Source organism: Parasteatoda tepidariorum, chromosome 5, assembly GCF_043381705.1.
Source record: "Parasteatoda tepidariorum isolate YZ-2023 chromosome 5, CAS_Ptep_4.0, whole genome shotgun sequence".
In the NCBI taxonomy this organism is placed as follows: Eukaryota; Metazoa; Arthropoda; class Arachnida; order Araneae; family Theridiidae; genus Parasteatoda; species Parasteatoda tepidariorum.
The window spans coordinates 7,351,367-7,372,994 of record NC_092208.1 but is presented as its reverse complement, the minus strand read 5'-3'; the positions used below and the strand labels follow the sequence as shown (position 1 = coordinate 7,372,994).

At 29.2% G+C, this 21,628-nt stretch overlaps 2 protein-coding genes across 2 annotated transcripts in view; one reads left to right on the top strand and one right to left on the bottom strand.

Moving 5' to 3' along the window:
* LOC107453623 (E3 ubiquitin-protein ligase COP1) overlaps nucleotides 1-1,329 on the bottom strand; it is a 36,604-nt gene extending 35,275 nt beyond the window's left edge. Inside the window, exon 1 of the mRNA XM_016070513.3 lies at nucleotides 962-1,329. The gene's annotated coding sequence lies outside the window, so the exon portion shown is untranslated. The remainder of the gene's footprint in view (nucleotides 1-961) is intronic.
* Nucleotides 1,330-1,521: 192 nt separating this feature from the next.
* Nucleotides 1,522-19,557, top strand: LOC107453617 (endoplasmic reticulum chaperone BiP). Its single transcript, XM_016070498.3, has 8 exons — nucleotides 1,522-1,750; nucleotides 3,961-4,080; nucleotides 5,530-5,761; nucleotides 7,404-7,806; nucleotides 8,501-8,736; nucleotides 12,869-13,106; nucleotides 15,355-15,512; nucleotides 17,755-19,557. The coding sequence occupies exons 2-8, from the start codon at nucleotides 3,965-3,967 to the stop codon at nucleotides 18,322-18,324; spliced, it is 1,953 nt and encodes a 650-aa protein (XP_015925984.1). The 5' UTR covers nucleotides 1,522-1,750; nucleotides 3,961-3,964; the 3' UTR covers nucleotides 18,325-19,557.
* The last annotated feature ends 2,071 nt before the right edge of the window (nucleotides 19,558-21,628 follow it).

Sequence of the window (21,628 nt, the reverse complement as noted above, 5' to 3'; positions counted from 1 at the left end):
TAGGCCCGGTTAGAAACGGTGGCGTTAAAAAACACGTGAGAGAGCTCGGGAACAAAACAGAAAGATCCGTGGGTGTTTTATAAAAAGGGCCGCCGGCAGTATTGGACAAATTCAAGGACCTATCAAGTTTTTCAAGGACCTAAGACGTTTTTCAAGCACTTTCAAGGACCTAAATTTAGCACACAAAAATTCAAGGACTTTCAAGGACTCTCAAGGACCGTGGGAACCCTGAAATTAGAGATGCAACATACAAATATTTGGTATTTAGCCAATACTGCAGAATATTTATTTCGGATAAATATAGGAAGAAGCGTCTGCTGAAGACAAAACTTGATTCGTTTACATCCATCTTTCTTGTTTTTACCCCCTGGGAAGGGTTTATTCGATTAACAAAACAATAATGAAGATAAAACAAATTTGTGAAGGTTCCGATTAAAAGAAAAATCATTTTGTGAAGGGTCCGTCCTTAAGTTAAAATATTTCGTGAAGGGTCCGTTTTCATTAAAAGATATTTTGTGAAGGGTCCGTTAAAGGACCCAAATTTCTTCTAAACAGACCCATGCATACATATCAAAGAAAATTACAACATGTGTGATCGAATTGTTAACTGAATGCACCATTACTAACTAATCACAGATAGATATCCTATGTTTGACTCATATATCAATGGAAAACGTGTTTTTTTAAACATAAGAGCGACGATTATTGAGTTTAAAGTAATTTAAATTTGTACAATTCACTATGATGCTAAAAATTGAGCAATCTCATTTTTGTAAAGTAAGGATATTAAATAGATAACACTTAATAAAAGAGTCACTAAATCATTTACGGAGACAACTAAATCAATAGCACAATATTTAAACTCATCAATCCAGCAATGCGAAAACCGATAAAAACGTAAATATTGCTCGATATAAGTGTTACTTTATAACAAATTCATAGTTCAATAAAAGATAATTACCTTCTCTAAAATCAAAATGCTTCACGTTTTAAAATTCTAAAAGTATTAAGGTCATTTTAAGTCAATAACTGAGGAAGAATATATAAATTTAATTCGAAGGTGATTTGATGCAATACTTTCACTTAAAATGCAAAAGTAAGGATTTTTGTAAATGCTTTTTGTACTCTGGCTTCTTAATTTTTTTCTTAATAATTAAAAACATATTCTGAATTGATTTCAGAGAATATGTGTATTGGTCACATCTTATTAACAGGCTCAAAGTGTAAAACAACAAAAAAGCCAACAAAACAAATAAATTTTTTCCCTACTTTGCCCCCTCTTTAAAAAAAATTCTTTTGGAGTTGAGTTGATATCAGAAAAAGGAAAGCATAAAAATATAAATTTCATTCCTTTTTTATTTTTAAGAAGACTGTTAAAAAGTTTATTTCTTATTAAAATTGAGACTGAATGAGTTTTAAATTAAGTTTAATTTCATTATAGATTTAGAAAGACATTAGTAGTTTTATAATTTTTAAGTAGCTAGATACGAGCCTTATACGTAGCCAATCATAAAAAGACACGGACGGTTTTAATGAAATATTTTAACTGCGTCTACCTGTCAACAATTTGTTACCTATTTCCTGTCACCGCTAGCCGATACGACCGATAGTTTCATTTTCGATCATTGACTTTGCCACGAGTATTTACGTGTCAGAGATATTTCAAGTCAGTTTATTAAATTTAGTACACAGTACAGTTGATGTCTTGAAACTTGCAGATTGCTTCGTTATTTCATATAAGCTATCCAAGGTAAACTATTGTTTAACTTTTAATAGATAACTTACCTGTGTGTTTCTTTCTTGCAAATTTTGTGACATTATAATTTTCTTATATATTCCTTAATGTAATCTTCAGTGCTTGTTAGATATTTGATTGTTATTCTATAGTAGATGCCTTTGATTCTTAATAATACTCAAATTCAATATTGAATCGCGTATTTAGTATGCAACACCAATTTATTGCTGCGTAGTTTACGCTAATCGTTTATTTCAATAAAAAAATGTGATAGTCAATGTAACTTTAACTAGTCAATTGAATTACTGTAACATTTATAATTTCGGGAGCACATCAGCTGTCTTCAAATAAATTTTGAGACAATCATATTTACGTAAACAGTTTAATATGTGTGAAAGATTGACAAGGTTAATAAATTTATAGTTTTTTCTTTGACATTTTGTTATATAAGCCGATTTTAGTAATTAAATATATATTGACTGGTTTTTACCTTACCTTAAATTTTATAATGGAATCCTGTTTTTAAATGCAGTTCAAATTTTAAAAGGATTCCTCTATGCCCTATTGGTGTGTTTCTGAGAATGTATATTTTATACATTAGCAATTTATAAATAAATTTTTCAAATTTGAATATCTTTGATCATGCATATAATTTTTTTCCTAAACAGTATTATTTCTATGTTTTTAAATTATCTAAAAATAAAAACTTGAAATTTAAAAATGGTAAATGTAGGTCCTGATCTAGAAATTTGAAGGTCCTAGGTACAGAACTGTCAGAATCTTCCCTGGTCATTACTTTAGACTAAATTTACATGTTTAGTTATGAAATGTTCTTAAATTTATAACCAAAGTAGATTATGATACATTAGTAAACTCTAATAGACAATTCTAGAAGAAAAATACAGAAGGGAATTATTTATGACATTTAGGGGGCCCCAGAAATGTAAGGGCCCTAGGTCACAACCTCTCAGGCATTATGATAAATCAGGCACTGGGTAAGTGCTAGATTTAAGTGGCAACCTTCATATATTAATAATAACTGACATTCGGTGAATCTTCAGATATTCTGCACAGTATAGGCACAGACCCGCAGAATATTAGAGCTCTGGATAACAGCTTGCATGGGAAGTAAAGGTGACCTGCGAGTAATGCTGTCCGAATTAATATAAATATGTCGGTCATGAAATTGTGTTTAAATATATACAGTAGGGAACCGATTATCCGGAACGATCGGGACCATCGTTATTCCGGATAACTGATTATTCCGGTTTTCTGAATCGCTACAAAAAGCCGTTTTTTTATTGTTAAACTCAACTAAAAAAAATAATAATATTTGGAAATAATCTTAAAAAGAAGAAAAAACGATGAAGTAATACAGTAATGATTATTTCTAAAATGATGGTATGGTAAACATCTTTCAAAAAAGAAAGAAAAGTCCTAAAATCTTATGAGGAAAAAAATTAATTTTTTTAAAAATGGCGGAAAATTTATCGAATTTCGTTCCGGTTTTTTGGTTTTCCGGTTTTCTGATTTCCGGATAACTGGTTCTGCACTGTATCGGTAAAATATTGAGAAAATATGGGTAATAATAAAGATTCATGACAAAGTAGAAGAAAAATTATTAAATTAAAATTATTTTTAAAAATATAAAATTTTTTTTATTTATCTTTAAAAAAACTTATTAAACATCGAAAAGACAAAATAAACAAAATATAGATTCTCTCCATCAGCTCACACGATTATATCTGCAAGAAGGAGTGCTTTCTAATATTGTATCAATATAGCCAAATCAAAATATATCAATACAATAGTGTGAGGAGCACTCAAAAAATTGAAATGAAAATAGAACATGTTAAGTAAAAAATATATACGAAACAAAGCATATGAAGCAAAAAACGGAAAATAAAATGTAAAGAAAATTCAGAACAAAACACATAAAGAATTTGTTCTAAATTTATAAAGTGAGGAGCGAATTCAAATGATCTTATGCGTACCTGAATTTTTACGTCTAGTCTTCAATTGAAATGCTTTGCAGAATTTGACTTATCTAATTTAAATCTGTTATGTCGAAAGTATATACTTATTTTTTGTAATTCTTTAAGATGACAACTGTCTCATAATCTAGTGCTGTGATTTTGATTCAAAAATAGAATTCTATCTTAATATTTAAATTGAAATATTTTTATTTATGCTATATTAATAAACTTCTAAATGAATGTTTGCAGGAAAATGATTTGGTTGCCCATTTTCTTTTTTTTGCTGTCTAATGTCTCTGGTAAAGATGATTCAAAGAAAGATTCAATAGGTACAGTCATTGGTATTGATTTGGGAACTACATATTCATGGTAAGTCTTCATTTCCTAATGTTTTTTATTTTATACAGACAAATTTATGTAACCTTCAAATGTCACTCATTTTTTAAAATTATTATTTGAGATTATTTTTAAATTTTTTTTTAAGCGTAGAATAGTTCTTTTTTTTAATGTATAATCTCACGAAACATGATAAATAATAGCTGATTGAATAAAAGCTGTTTATTTCAAAATTATTAAAGTGGAAAAAAGTTAGTAATTTTTTGCATGCTTAAAAGCAGGCATACATTCTCAAGACTAGCCAAGCGTGAAATGAGGAAAAATTGAAATAAAAAGCCTGAAATCTGCAACAAGAAATTTTTTTTTCCATATATTATCAAGCTTAATATATTTTAATTGCTAAAAATTTGGCCTGTCAGGTTTTTTTCTAAAAAAATAAACAATATTTTCTAAAAAAAAATGAATAATATTTTCATTAACTGCAAACAAAACAAAAATAGCTAACATTGTTTTTCTTCTTTACGGTAATCACCGAGCAAAATCACTGATATAAACCACAGATCCTTTATCCTAGCTTTGTAAATATCTTTCTTTAAAAAAAAAAAATAATAATAATAATAATCTGAATTTAAGTTAAGCTAGCATTTCAAAAGGTCAGGAGAGAGATTACATTAAATCAGAATTTATATCCAACAATAGTACAAATTTTTCTTTCATAATCAATCTCATTCTTTCATTGCGAAGTGACATTATTACTTGATTATTTAGCAATAAATATAAAAATAACGCGCTACCATTAAAATTGATTTGTTTCATGGTGCATAGCGTTTTTAAAAAGTGCTTGAAGATGCTTATTTTTGTTTTTTAAAAGTCCTTAAAGGTGCTTTTTTTATTGAGTGTTTAAAAGTGCTTAATTTTTCCTTTTCGAAAATGAAATTTTTTTCGTGGTCATTTTGCAAGATATTCTCAATTTCAGGATTCGTTTTCCTCCCTCTAAAATCGAACCAAGAAAATCTCGATCTTTTTATGGTGGCTGATATAATCATGAAAAAAGTTCTCTTGTCAGAAACTAGTTATTTTATCATGATCTTGTAAAGTTTTTGAAAATTATTTTGCATTTTTTTAATGTATAATGTAGTGGCAGAGTGCTTAAAAATATTTTTTTAGTCCTTAATACTTAAGAGGTGCTTATTTTTGTTTGTTGAAAGATTTGACTTCATCCTGTATTTGTTTTTAACAGAAAATATTTATCACATTTTTAAGGAAATAATAAAAAATTAAATTTGAAAAACAATCTGGAGAGAGATATTAATGGAATTTCGTCCGCTGATTTTTTTTTTATGGCTGCTTTCAGTCCCCAGGACTGAAGAGGGGCACCTGTGCAGATAGCCTACTGCAATAATTCTAGTTTGTAGCAGTTAAGTATGTAAATGTAGTATTTGTTGATATAAAATTATCGTTAATGTTGTTCTTTTCCTGCAGTGTGGGTGTTTTCAAGAATGGCAGAGTGGAAATCATTGCAAATGATCAAGGAAATCGAATCACTCCATCCTATGTCGCATTTACAGCTGAAGGGGAAAGGTTGATAGGAGATGCTGCAAAAAATCAACTCACCTCAAATCCTGAAAATACAATTTTCGATGCCAAGCGGCTCATTGGTAGAGATTGGAATGAACCTACTGTACAAAGAGATGTTAAATATTTTCCTTTTAGGGTATAATAATTTTTTTTAAAAATAAGTTTATCCTATTAGTAACTTTATCTCAAATACTGTACAAATCATTACTTCCAAGTTAGTTTATTAGTTAACTGAATGACAGATTTTAAAGAAAACTAATTTTTAATTGTTATATCCTGTGTCTTATATATTTTTTTTTTAATGTATGTTGAATATTTATGCTAGAATGACTAGTTAGAATTATTGCCTACATGTTTATTTTATCAGTATCTTATTACTTTTTTTGCAAAATTTCATGTTTCTATCTAATGTTTTTACTATTATATTTTGTTTAGATTTCATTTGAAAAATAAATATTCTGTGTTGATATTTAATACTGTTTTTCACCACCCCTTTTTTTTTTATTTTAACACAATGAGGGATTTCTTGTATTGCACAGAGGGTTTTCTAAGTTTTTTTTCCCTCTTTTCATTTTTGCTGAAAGTAATATAAGTCTGAACTAAAATATATATTTTATTCACTTTAAGCTTTGTATAAAATAAAGTATTCATCGAGTTTTTTATTTATTAATTTCATTGCTTTCTAAATTTTGTAATTGAGAGCATAGTCTTACATATTAAAGAAAAAAATTTTTTTACCTAAAATTATTAATAAAGTTTAATTTAAGAAGTAATAGGAAATTATGTTAAAAATGTTTCACTTTAGTGAGTGGGGCACTAGTTTTATTTTAACAAATAAAGATGACATATGCCTTATTTAAATAAGTTTTTAAAGCAATAACATTTTTAAAAAAAGAAAGGAGCAGTATTTTAAATTTACATTAGAAATTCTATAGAATTTACTTATTTTGTAAACATGACAGAATTTAATATTAATCAAAACTTTAGATATTTTATTCCAACATTTCATGATTACGAGCAAAATTTATTTTGAAAAAAAAAAACATCAAGTTTATTGGTCATCAACAAAATTGGTCAGCTGTTCAACCACGGTTATAAAATGAAATAAAATTTTATTTCGCCATTTATGAACTCAGTACAGTCTTTACGCATGGGCACACCTGGGGCCCCAGGCACTCGGGGCCCTTGAGAATCTTAATTTTTATAAATTGTGTTTAAAGACTAAACAACATTGCCTTATATATTATTTAAAATAAATATATTCTATTATATAAAGTGTGTGTTTTCTACAAATAGTGATTGATTGTCATGCAATCACCAGTAATTAGTTTATCTACAAGAAATCTTAAAAAAGGCAACCGAAATCTATTTTTCTACGTTCCAATGAAAATTTTAGGTACTTGGGCATTGAAAGATGTTTTAATAACTCCTTAGTTTGGCAAAATAATTCATACCTTTTGAATTTTTTAAATTTGTTATACCTTTATGTTTATTTAATTTTAATATTTTAATTAACTTCCATGATTCGCATCCAAATTATTCATAGTTTAAAAATGCTTTTTTTGAGTTTTTGGGGTAATCAAAGTGTGTTTAAATTTGTTAAAATTATTGCACCATATCTTAAAAATGATTTATTTTATGTATGTGAAGTTTTTTAGTTTGTTTTTAAACATTGTGATATGTTATAGGGGTCTAAAATATTTTTGCGCCCAGGGCCCTGGCATGCTATTAAGACGGCCTTGTATGAACTAAATGTATTAAAATATATGTATTCTTAGGTCATGGAGAAGCATAGCAAGCCCCATATTGAAGTTGATACCACACAGGGTAAAAAGATATTTGCACCAGAAGAAATTTCAGCCATGGTACTGACAAAAATGAAAGAAACAGCTGAAGCTTATCTAGGAAAGAAAGTGAGCCACGCCGTTGTCACTGTTCCAGCCTATTTCAATGATGCCCAGCGTCAGGCGACCAAAGATGCCGGATCCATCGCCGGATTGAATGTCTTGCGAATCATCAATGAGCCGACAGCAGCTGCTATTGCTTATGGATTGGACAAGAGAGAAGGAGAAAAGAATGTCTTGGTGTTTGATCTGGGTGGTGGAACCTTTGATGTCTCCCTATTGACGATAGATAATGGGGTTTTTGAAGTTGTGGCCACTAATGGCGACACTCATCTTGGTAAGATATTATCCGAATGCTAGTTTTTCCAATTTCCTAACATTGCTCTTGTGTTATAATAGTTTGAAAACTGTTTGCTCTAGTCTTAAATATTTTGTGGAAAGGCATTAAAATGGAGAAAAACTTCTCTTTGCATGTTATAAAGCATGGTGCGTAGCATTTTATAAAAATGCTTAAAGAGGCTTTTTTTCTTGGGGTGTTTTTAAAAAGTGCTTAATTTTCCCTTTTCGAAAATGAGATTCTTTTTATTTTTACCATGTCTCGTATGATGCAAAAGGGTGCTTTTCACATTGTTTTATTCAATGTTTTCACAATTCATTCAATCACAATCTATTTCGATGCACCGTTAGTGCATAGCGTATGATAGCTCCAATCATTTTACATGTTTGAGGAAATACTTTCATGTCCGTAAGTGAATATATTCTGAGCTGTGTTCGGTGAGATTATTGCTCTCTCGTGTGCAACTCTGCTACATTTTGCAAGATACTCCCAATTTCAGGCTTCATTCCCCCCTCTGATATCGAACGGAATGCTATGCGTTAATGCTATGATGTTCCATTGTGCTGTTTATCTAGATTAGCTGAAACGTTATTAAAATGTTTGGTAAATATTTTTATTATTAAAATGTTTGGTAAATATTTTTATTATTAAAAGCATTATCGAAATGTTTGGTAAATATTTTTATTATTCATAGGTGGTGAGGATTTTGACCAGCGTGTCATGGAACATTTCATGAAAGTATATAAGAAAAAAACAGGCAAGGATATAAGAAAGGACAACAGAGCAGTCCAGAAATTGAGACGAGAAGTTGAGAAAGCTAAACGAACCCTCTCGTCTGCGCATCAGGCTAGAATAGAAATAGAATCTTTCTTTGAAGGAGATGATTTAAGTGAAACATTGACTCGAGCAAAATTTGAAGAATTGAACATGGTAAACTTGTTTTCTTTCTTTCGTAAATATAAATTTACTAAATTTTGCCAAATTTATTTTGTCTATAATAGTTAAACAAAAATAATCAGACTCTTACCCATTTAAATGTTTAGCTCTTATAAGAAACAAACTTATGATCTTTAATTGTCACCTCAAGAAATAGTCTATAGTATGTCTTTGGTAGGAACTCCCCTCACCACAAAGTCTATTGCCATCTGCTGCTATGGAAACAAGAATAGCACATTTCAGGGAGGGGAGCTTCTCTTTAATCTTGGGTGTAACACCATTGACCCGAGAAAAAGATTACCTTTCTCTCGCCGACCTGAGCCAAAACATATCCTAAGCACTGACCCCACACCCCTACTTGAAATAGTTATACCTCGTTACTGTAGTCACGGCCACAGGTCCAGATGAATGGCGCGAGAGTTCTTACTTTAGAAGGTATGTATGCATTAGTATGAGTGCTTCACGATTATTGATTTGAGTCTGATTATATTGAAAAACAAGCTATTATTATTGAGGACACATGAATTTTGAAATTACAGTCAAACCCTGCAATAGTGAACACGGTTTATAGTTAGCTTCCGGATATAGTGAATGAAATGTTCGGTCCCGTGCCTTGCTATACACGTATAATTCTATTTTTTGTGGATATCGTGAACCAAAAAAGTGAGGAAGTTGGATGTAATGAACTTTTTTCTGTCTTTGACTGATTTTTCTCCCTTTTTTTTTTTGTAATAATTTTGAAATTTCTACTTCAAAATAAATGCATATACCAATGTTAAAAACCATTTATAGAGGGGAATGTAGCGATAAGCATTTTTTCTTGTTTGCTTTTTTTTATCTCACTTTCCAATCCATAAACAAACCAAGCAGATGTTTCCAACCCAGACAAATGATGCACCTGTGAGATGTCAGTGGGATCAATATGCATTTTCTGTCAGAGGGAAGGAGTAATTATTCATTATTGGTCAAAGAGTTGGACACTAATATGTGTTGATAAGGCCCTCATTTCAACTCCTCTTTGCTCTCAGTTCAGTTAAAAAAGTCTGAAAGCAAGTGTCTCAAATTTAACTATGGCGACCAGTAAACGTAAAACGTTCTCCATTGATGATAAAATGGGCATAATCAGAAAAGTTGAAAATGGATGCAATCGAGTTGATATTTGCAGGGAATATAAACTATCCAAATCTGCAGTTTGTAACAAATGGCAAAATAGGCGATTAATAATATCTGCTCATGAAAAAAAATTAGAAGCCAGAAAAAGCAGATCACAAAGATGTTGAAGCATTACTGAAGAGGTTCACCAATCGAAGAAGCCGCAATATTCCAGTATCTGGACAGATGTCAATGAATTTGTTAAGCAATTTTATGAGACTACTTTTATGTTCTTGAATGTCAGGTTAGACAGGTTTAAAAAGCGGAATAACGGAAATTCAGGAAAAATTATCTGATAGTCAAGAAGTGTTTCCATATCTGATGTTGAGGATTGCTCATCAGCTTAAAATTACTAATTTTTTTTTTTTTTGCACACAAGACGAAGAGTAATGAAAAACAACAAATTTTTTGCAACCACATAATATTTTTCAGTCATTTATTTGAATGATGTGTAATAAACGGGAGGAGTTTGGGGACCATTAGTTAAATTGCCTGCGTAACGGCTAACCAGAATTTCGGTCCCTTGAAGGTTCACTATAGCGGGGTTTAACTGTATAAACGAATATATTGCAACTTTTTTATAATCTCATTTCACCCTAAAAGAAACCATATTCATAATTTTCACAAGTGAAAATTCACTTTCTGTCTTCAATATCCAATCCTAGGTAATTCTTTTTTTTCTTCCGTTCCCCATAACTATGTATCTGCTTCAGCATTCTTTGATTGCTGTTAACTTTTCAGATACTCTTCACTTCAATTTTAAAGATTCACACTCTTCACTTCAATTTTAAAGATTCACACTCTTCACTTCACTTTCAACTGATTCTAGCACCTTATAGTGCTCATGGAGTTAATTTCCTGTTAACTTAACAGATTCATTGAGAAATACGATATCTGATATTGATTAGAGTTTCTTCATTTAAATTGCAATTAAAATCTTGATTTAAATTAACTGATTTTTTTAAAAAAAATTATTTAAATTTAGTAGTTTTTTTTTAACCATTGATTTAAATATTAGCTAAGCATATATGGGATGTTTTGGATTTTTTAATGAGTTACATTTTGCGCGATTACATTATTTTTTACATAACAATTATTACATTAGGATTTACCAATCCAGAGTTTTTAAAATTTCAATTTATTTCAATGCAGCAAATTTATTTCTGTATCTTTAAGATTGCCTGTTCTTAAGTGTGATTATTTTTTCCAATAACTTTATTAAAGTTATTCTAACTAAAGATAATTGAGATTTAAAAGGTATTAGACATTGCCATTTAATTTGTTATTTCAAGTATTAATTATAAGTAAATATTAAATCAATATTTTGATATATTTTTAATCCTGTTTTTCAGTATTGAAATATGATAAATTTCTATTCCATTTCCAATAAATTTAAATCACACATTTACACCTATTATATACAGTAATGCAACTTTTAAGGCAGTAATGTTGTATGAAATGTATTGTTAATGTAATGTTGTATGTAATGTTTTAATATTAATTATATACATAAAGTGTAATTAATCATAAACTTAAGTTTTTAAAATATTAGAAAAAAATCCTATATAGAAAAATATCCTATATATGACATCCTATATATCTGACATCATTTGTTTATTCCAACATAAATTTTTTTTTATTAGTCAGTACCAATGAAATTAATTGAAAGTTTGTTTTTTTAAGAAACTATAAAAATATTAAACTTGTCTGTTATATACATACTAAATTTTTTATGATGCATAGCATCTTTAATAAAGGTTAAAGGTGCTTATTTTCCTTTTTTAAAAGGGTGTTTTTAAAAATTGCTTAATTTTCCGTTTTCAAAAATGAGATTTTTTTTTCTTTGCCGTGTAAATTTTCGTCACGTATTATGCAAAGCGTGCTTTTTACATTGTTCTATTCGAAGTTTTCACAATTCATTCAGCCGCAAACTATTTCGGCCCATAGCGCATGATGGCGTCAATAATTTTACATGTTTGATGAAATACGTTCGAGTTTGCGTGTGCGTCTACTGAGCTGGTTCGGTGAGATTATTGCACTCTCATGTGCAACTCTGCTGCATTTTTAAAAGGTATTCTTAATTTCAGGCTTCATTTTTCACCCTTTCATATTGAGCCGAAAATTTTCTCGATCATTTTATAATGGCTAATGTAGTGAAAAAAAAAATAGTTCTTTGTCAGAAACTAGTTAATTTATCATGATCATGCAAAGTCTTTGAAAATTATTTTCATAGCTGCCAACTGTTCCTATGAAATCGTATTTGTTCCGAATTTTCAACTTTGTTCCGAAAATACGATTTTGGATCAAAATGTTCAGATTTTTCGATATTCTAGCACCTTTTCAATTCTCCTGCCAATTTTCTTTCAACCCAGGAAAGGTTTAACAACCTGGAAGCAGGTCATGTGATTTTTTCGCAGATTTCCGCATATCTCAAGATCATTGGTTAACGAACTCACAGAATATGCTAATATCGCAATTCTTATTCACACGATTTTAATATCAATCATCGGTTTTGGTATTTAGTTGATTTAAAATTTACGCGATTTAAAAATTAAATATCACGATTTTTGTTTTCAAGTTTTTTTTAATTAGTTGCTATAAAATTGTGATATTCTTCATTAATAAGTAATTTAATTAAACATGTTAACTCAAAAATTATGTTATTTGAAACATGTATGGTTTATAAATTGATATTTTACTACTGATATTATGATTTTTGATATTCTGTTTTACTCTTTGTGCCATTATTTTCCCTGATTGGCTTATGCTTTGTGTTCCAATTTTTGTTTTTGACAAGTTGGCAGCTATGTATTTGGTATTTTGTTAATGTATATAGTGCTTAAAAATGTTTTTGAGTACTTGAAAAGTACTTAAAATGTGCTTATTTTTTGTTGAAAGATTTTATGGCTGTAAAATTTATTTGGTTGAAACATAAGGAAAGCTGTTTTATCTATTTATTTTTCATATTATGTAGGATCTCTTTCGTTCCACCATGAAACCCGTTCAGAAAGTACTGGAAGATGCAGATCTTCAGAAGAAGGATATTGATGAGATAGTTCTGGTTGGAGGATCCACCCGTATCCCCAAGATACAACAGCTGGTAAAGGAATTCTTCAATGGCAAAGAACCTTCCAGGGGCATCAATCCAGACGAAGCAGTTGCTTATGGCGCTGCAGTTCAGGCTGGGGTTTTGAGTGGAGAGGAAGATACTGGTAATTATTCAGCATTATTATAATACTTCTGAAATTTATAATGTGATATTTATAATATTATAAAATTTATAATTCACTTAAATTATGGTGCAGTCTCATAGAAAAGGAAAACAATTTAAATAAAAAGTTAGAAACCAAAATAAAGTAGAAAACCAAAATTTGGTTTTTAACTTTTTATTTAAATTGTTTAGCAGGGTTTCCACAGGGGACTAAAATTATGACTATTTGAAACTATTTTCAGGAAAGGGAGACTATGGAGAAACTTTTCTGTACTCCTAGCTATGATTTTTAGCATAAATTTGGTTGACAACCTGCAGTCCACTGGAGCTTCCAGCCACACTAAAAACTTTTTTTTCTTAAAAAATAAAATATGTTAAAAATTTTGAATTGCAAATTGATTCATCACCTTTTAACGCACTCAATTTGATCAGATTCCATTGTAAGTCTATTTTGTGTCTCGATCGCCTTTTCAAAAGTTATTGCTATGAAATTCTGCATGAATGATTAAAAAAAAAAAAACAATTTATAATGCGATGTTACGATGCATGAATTTATAATTTGAGTAATCACTTCTCATAATATATATATGTATATATGCTAAAATGTTTGAGGAAAAGTGTTTTTTTTTTATTAAAAGGAAATTTTTTTTGAACGAATTCTAATAATTAAAAGTATTTAATTTTCTGCAAATATACTAATTTTTTTTATGTAAAAATTTAGTTCTAGAACACTGATATTTGTGTGGCGTTCTCATTTAGAGCTCTTTTTGACGATCTCTGGAGGGACAACCTCATTTTGCAGTCAGAGTACACTAAAGAATGCTATCAATGATTTATCTTTAGAGTTGAAAGTTAAATTAGAAAAAAAGTGATTTTAGGAAAGACTAAGCATCTCTAACAATTAAATTCAAGCTCAAACAAAAAACATAATTGTTTATTTAAAATAGTTCTTTTATACATAATTGGAAAATTTGTTTTTTTTTTTTTCTTCACATAATGATATCAATAGGGATTATTTTTATTGGTGCTAAATAATGCCAACCCAATTGTCATTTCTGCACCAAGAAAATGACACTAGCTAAAATTAAAATCGTTTGCGAAAAATTCTGTGCTTTCGATAACATTTTGAAGTCAATGCAGGTAACCCCTAAGACTGACCAACCTCCATTTATAACCATTTTAATGTGGAACAGAGAGTGAGTGTCTCCCGAGAGGTTTCATTGTATTTTATTTTAAAAGCTGAATTTTGGATTGCAAAGTTTGAAATATTGCCTCTTGATTTGAATTCCTTCATACAAGTATTAGATAAGCTTAAGACTTATTATATAAGTTTACAAGTATTAAATAGTATCGCAAGATGAGATTTGATAATGGTAAAACTGTCAACAGATAATGTCTCTCTTTTTCCAGCATTATCGCAAGGCATGATATATTATTGAAATATAAGTTTAGGTCATTCTATTGCATATATGTAAAGGGGATGTCTATTGGTGAATTCCTGTTGCATTTCAGATTGTGATCTGAGTTCTGTTAGACAATAAAAACATTAGCTGATTAATAGAACTGGGCGATTTCGATATTTGACGACAAATAACATGACGATATTTTGATGCATCGCAGTGTTTCAGTACATTACTATTTATATTTAGTACTGCGTAAATTTGCAAATAGTAAATTGCATTTTTGTTATAATTATATCTCAATATTTAAAGACGTGGATGTCTGCAAAGTAACAGTTAAAAAACATTGAATGGCTGGATTGGTTGTAAAGAAAATCAACAGGATTTGCACAACACTTCGATTCTCAATCACATTCGGATTCATCATGTCAGCAATAATATGAGTCGCGATGTGAAAGAGACTAGGAAGGATAACGATCATCACCACAGCTATCACTGCACACTTACGGAGGAAAGTGTTCTTTGTACGAGCTTGCAGACATTGATGTACTATTGGGAAGAATGCTCAACGTCATGCGTGTAGACATCGATGTCAACAATTCATCCTGAAATATCATACACATCTCAGAAAATTACAATTTTGGATGCTACGAAAAATTGCCAATCATAACATCCGATCAGCGATGATTGAATAAAATTGATATTTTCCGGTGCATCGATTTATTGCCCAGCCTTACTGGTGAATGACCTTTCTGAAACAGTGACATCTTTAGTGCTCAAAATGCTTAAGGATTTGAAATATTTTGTTGCATTTTTATTAATTTCCTATTTTGTTGTTGTTGTTTTTAGGTGAATTGGTATTGTTGGATGTAAATCCTCTCACTTTGGGTATTGAAACGGTGGGTGGAGTAATGACTAAACTCATACCTAGGAATTCAGTCATCCCTACCAAAAAGTCACAGATTTTCTCTACTGCTGCTGACAACCAGCCTACAGTCACCATTCAGGTAATCTTCTGTTTGACTGTAAAATAACGCAAGATAGCCACACTCCCTTTGATTTTTGACTGTAAAAAAGTTAGAATTGTTTTTTTTTTCTTTTTCTTCAGTGGAAGGTAACTTGGGTGAAAAATAACTGAGTTTCTGTATTAAAGTGTTACTTAAACTATATTTTGTTTTCAATAACTGTTTTTAAAAAAATATTCAAGATCAATTATTTTTAAATGTGATCAATTATTTCAAATGAAGAACCCCAATAATTTTTGTGCCTTTGGTGCTAGGACTGATTAAGTCTATTAGCTCCTATAAAATGCCACCTTGTGGTTTTTAACAAAACTTTTCTTTTACATCAAAATTTTTTCAACTTTCATTTAAATTGGCTAGAAGAGGTTTTAATGTTAAAGGAATTTGATTTCTTCTGCATTATTATGGTTGTTGCAATCTATATCGTTGAAATTTTTTTATCTCTAAACATTTTTATGAAATATTTTATAACAAATTTGTTGAATAAAATTACTTCTCAGAATTAATAGAATTAGATTAAAAGTAAAAAAAAAATTACAATTTTAACATTTAACTAAAAGGCTTGACAGACCATATAAAAATTAATCAGTGATTTATTTTATTGATAAATGATTATTAGTTTGATATAAATTAACAAAGTAAAATTAAGATTTATCACATTTAACTTCAAATAATAAGCATGTCAGATAAACAAACCAAACTCAGGTAATGAATGATTTATTTTAATCGTATGATATAAAATGAAATAAATCAATTGAATAAAAGTTATAAAAATCTAACTTCTAGAGTTCGACAGGCTGTAAAAAAGAGAAAAAAAAACTAATCAATTGAATTAAAAGTTACCGTATATTCCGGCGCATAACGCGCCCCGGCGTATAACGCGCACCCGTAATTTCTAATTACTTTTTTTAAATTTTAAGATATACTCTTTGTATAACGCGCACGAAAATTTGGATTGTACATGTGCAATATCTCATCTTTCAAGATCGTAAATAAAAAGTATTTTTCCCTATCTTTTGCAAAAATAAAAGAACTGAATTTGACATGTATGTGAGGGTAGAATTGAAAGAGCAATAATGGGATTCTGGATGGACAAAAATGGTGCTAAATTGTGGGTAAAAAAACATCTGGCAAATCCGTCCTGGTTGCGTAAGAAAACCAGAAAGCCTTTTAGAGTGGGACATGTTTAGGTCCCACCTTACAGATAATACAAAAAAAAGTTGTAATTATAATACAAAAAAATTTTAATAATTGTAATTGATAGCGGAAGACGGATATAATGAACTATTTATGTAATAACGAAAATCAATGAAGTATATAGGTAAAGGTATGTTATTTCTTTAAAATAAAAGTATTTTTCTATATTGAAATTTTTTTAATCTATAATTTTTTATATTCGGCGTATACCGCGCACCCGTAAATTCCAATGTTATTTTTTGTATTAAAAGTGCGCGTTATACGCCGGGATATACGGTATTTTAAAAATGCTTCTGAATCTCGCATCATTTTGTCAGAGTGTGGCATTGTTTCTTCAAAGGGAACATATTTACTTATTTTATCTATTTAATTATATCATACTACTTATTCAATTATTTAATAAGTAACAGGGTGCATAGCGGTTTTAAAAAATGCTTAAAGATGCTTATTTTTGCTTTACGGTTTTTAAAAGCCCTTAAAGTCGCTTTTTTTATTCGCGGTTTGTAAAAAGTTTAATTTTACTAATTAATACTTAATTTTTTATTAATACTTAATTTTCTATCTTTTTAAAAAAGAGATTTTTTTTCGTTTGCGGTGTCGATTGCTGTTCTCAATTACAAAAAATGCACGATTTTCACAATTTTCTCTGCAATATTTATCAGAAACTATATATTTTATCATTATTATGTAAAGTTCTTGAAAATGTTTTTGAATTTTATTGATTTTATGTTTATAAATTAAGAACTTTAAAAGATAGAAATTTTTTTTTATTGTTGCACAGATCCTAATAATGAATATTTTTTTTTTTTTGGAAAGTGATTAAAAATATTTTTAAAGTGCTTAAAAAGTACTTAAAAGGTGCTTATTTTTTGTTGAAAAATCTGGCTATGCACCCTGAGTAAAAATTTGTTAAACAGTTTATATTTATGTTTACATGTTTATTTTATGTACATGTAATTTATGTTATGTTTGTACATATGTTTACTCACTTAATCGTTGCTTGAATATACCGTTTCAATTTTCTTTCTAGGTATATGAAGGGGAAAGACCTATGACAAAAGACAACCATCTCTTAGGAAAATTTGATTTGAATGGCATTCCACCAGCCCCAAGAGGCGTGCCGCAGATTGAAGTGACATTCGAAATCGACGTCAACGGCATCCTGAAGGTCACGGCTGAAGACAAAGGCACCGGCATCAAAGAGAAGATAACCATCACCAATGACCACAATCGTCTGACGCCAGAAGACATAGAGCGCATGATCAAAGACGCCGAGCAGTTCGCGGATGACGACAAGAAAGTGAAGGACAGAGTGGAGGCTCGCAACGAGCTGGAGTCGTACGCCTATTCATTAAAAAATCAGATCAATGATAAAGAGAAGTTGGGTGCTAAATTGAGCTCTGTGGAAAAGGAAAAGATGGAGGAGGCCCTGGATGAAAAGATCAAGTGGTTAGAAGAGAATCAAGATGCAGAGTCTGAAGATTTTAACCGCCAGAAGAAAGAATTGGAAGACGTCATTCAACCAATTATATCGAAGCTTTATGCCGGAGCTCCACCCCCTTCGAGTGACGGAGACGATGAGGGAAAGGATGAACTTTAAAACTATTCTGCGTAGGTGAATAAATTATTTGCGTTTTATTTCATTTCATTGCTCATTTTGTTAAGCTCAATAATTGAGGAACATTTTAACGCAGCTTGCATTTTTTTTCTCAAAGGGGCTGAACCTGCATAGAACAAGCTAAGAAGGATGTTTTCTTTTTAAAATTTTATTTGAAATTGTACCTACCTTTTGTTTGCATCTATTATTTGTTTCTGTGTAAATGTTCTTAAGTTTCATATCACAGTGTGCATTTTTATTGAATTCAAGTGCTACTGACTTGTTAAACTGCTGTAATCATACAAAATAATTTTTCCCCTTCTTAATCTATATCTCTGTAGTTTCGGTGTTCGGACCAGATACTTAAACAAATGACGGTTGTTTGCATCAAATGACTGTGCTTTGACATTGGTCTCAAGTTACTCATTATTGCTGTAAATATAACTAAAAAGCAAGATCTCCCAGCTGCTAAACAAATCGTCATTATAGAACGATTAGTAAAAGATAAGTTTGGAGTCCAGTGATTTTATGACTTATGCTCATTCCTATTTTATTTTTAGATTTAGTCCCGATTGAGCTGTGACTGATTCATAATCCTTTATTTAAAATACTTGACACATCAGTTGTTAGTTCAAAAGATTTGGTACTGAGAGTATACAATAAACAACTATTTTTCAAGTCCTTATTTTTTTTTTATTATTAAAAGTCCTTAATTTTTGCTTTGATATAAGTGTGGCAACCCTGTGTTTAAATATCTAAGATTTAAATCTATATTGAATTTTTTTTACAATGATTTGGCATATATATATATGAAGAAAAAAAACTTGAGTGTTACTTTAAAAATTATATATATTTAAAGAAACCATTGCGCACATCTTAAAGTGATGTTATTTTTTTTCTTCTCCTCATCTGATTTTTCATCTTTTTCACAAGCATTTGTAGAGTGATATATTGAGCAGACCTTTACACTGTTTTTTTATTTATTAGAAATATGTCCTACTTAAGTTAGCCTTTAAAATATTTTTATTGTGATCTTTTTCTTTCTTTCGCTTTACAATTTTTATATTAATTACTGAAATAGCTGTCCTTGTCATGTAGATTTGGTTTTATTTTATTTATTCTTTTTTTACACAAAAGCCTTTTATTTTTAGTTGTTTAGTAATCTTTTCTTATGTTGAGAACAAAGTGTGTTTATACGAACAACATTCCAAATAAAAACATTTTTTTACTCATGTATATCAATGCCTTATCTTATTTTAATCATTCAAACATTTACTACACTACATTATGTTGTGTTGGAAGTCAGAGGTTGATAAATTAAGCAGGGTACATAGCGTTTTTAAAAGGTGCTTATTTTCGTTTTTAAAAGCCCTTAAAAGTGCTTAAAGGTTCCATTTTTGAAAAGGAGATTTTTTTTCTCCTTTACCGTGTCTATTTTCGCCATGTATTATGCAAAAGTGTGCATTTCCCATTGTTCTATTCAACGTTTTCACAATTCATTCAACCACAATCCATTTCGGCTTACAGTAGGTCCATGGCGTATGAAAGCGCTAATCGTTTTACATGTTTGATGAAATACTTGCAAGTCCACGAATGCATCTACTAAGCTGGGTTCGGTGAGATTCTTGCAACTCTGCTGCATTTTGCAAGATATTCTCGATTTCAGACTTCATTTTCCACCCACTGATATCGAACTGAAAAGTATATTGATCATTTTTTAATCGTTAATATAATTAAAGAACGAGTTTTTGTCAGAAGCTAGTTATTTCATCATGATCTGGTTAAGTCTGAAAATTATTTTGCATTTTGTGAATGTATATAGTGCTTAAAAATATTTTTTGAGTGCTTAAAAGGTGCTTATTTTTTGCTGAAAGATTTGGCTACTTTTGTTGAAGTGAAAGCCAGTGAACGACTCCACTTTTTGTATAATTTATCATAACCATAAAGTAATATAGTCTACATATTTTTAAATATAAATTAGATCAAATTAAATAAGGCGGTTTCTTGATAATATCCTTAACCAGGGGTAGCAAGTTTCTTGCACAGTGGAAAAAAAACCGATCTGAAAGAAATCTGTTTCTTCTAATTAAAGTGGAAGAAACTCAATTTAATAAAGAAAGATCAAGTATTACAATTTTAAACAGTTTATAATTTCAATCTAGCTTAAATAATATTTTTTAGTGTTAAATAATATTAGTATATATATTTAAAGTACTTGACTACTAATACATAAAAGTATTAGTACTACTAATACTTTCATGTATTAGTTGTTATTAAATAAAATTAGTTTTACAATTTTAAACTGTTCATAATTGCAATATAGCTTTAAATATTATTAGAAAATTGATTTTATATAAAGGAAAATAAAAATGCAGAAATTAAAAAGAAAAATAAATTGAATTTCTTAGGAAATTAAAACAAAAAAGTTTTTTTTTAATGTTTTATATTAAGGTGTACAAAACTTAATTTTATAATTATATAAAGAATTTCTAAAATATCATGATCAAATTATCTACTATTGTATTATGCTACAATTAACTCATTGTATTTATAATTACAAACAACATACTAATTTTCATAACAAAATGCTGTTAGGTATTAATACTGAAATGTGTATTACATATATAGGAGGTATTTGTCTATAAATATTTTTAATTCAAATATTTTTTTACTTATACCTAATCATAAAGTTATAAATTAATTATTCTTTATAAAATAAGCCTGAGAATTTTTAACCAAAATTTTATATTGCCGAATTACTGAATTTTTATTTTTAAATTAAAAAATTTCATAAACTTGAAAAAAAATTTAATTAAGGCATAGTTTAAAAGCTTTTTTTTATTATTTAAGCTGAAAATCATGTCGAAGCATACTTATTTTATTTTTAGGTATAAGAATTGTGAGTTTTATATATGTAATAGTTTAGTTTTTTTTTACTTCTTCACATTTAAATAACTTTACAGAATTAAGGGGGAAAAACTAGTTCTTATTTTATTGTTAAATAAATTAGCATTTTTTTAAAAACTGATTGAAAACAAAGTATAAAGTCACTTAAAAAATATCCTTAAAAAAGCCTGAACAAAAATTAAATCAATTGAAAAATTTTTTTAACTTATTACTAATTTTTGAATTAATATATTGCTGATTATTTTTAGATATCTTTAAACAGAATATTCAGTATACTGAAAATATAAGTACACTTACTTCATCTAGATATAAATGAATACACTTTGAATAGTTTGGAGAATAAGGAAAATATAATTCCAAATAATTTATAATAAATTATATAGGTTTTGAAACTATAAAA

Excerpts from the sequence above, each read along its gene's own strand:
- LOC107453617 (XM_016070498.3), top strand. The coding sequence starts at position 3,965 with ATGATTTGGTTGCCCATTTTCTTTTTTTTGCTGTCTAATGTCTCTGGT. Across the intron at positions 7,807-8,500 it reads TAATGGCGACACTCATCTTG|GTGGTGAGGATTTTGACCAG; the intron begins GTAAGATATTAT and ends TATTATTCATAG. Across the intron at positions 8,737-12,868 it reads AATTTGAAGAATTGAACATG|GATCTCTTTCGTTCCACCAT; the intron begins GTAAACTTGTTT and ends CATATTATGTAG.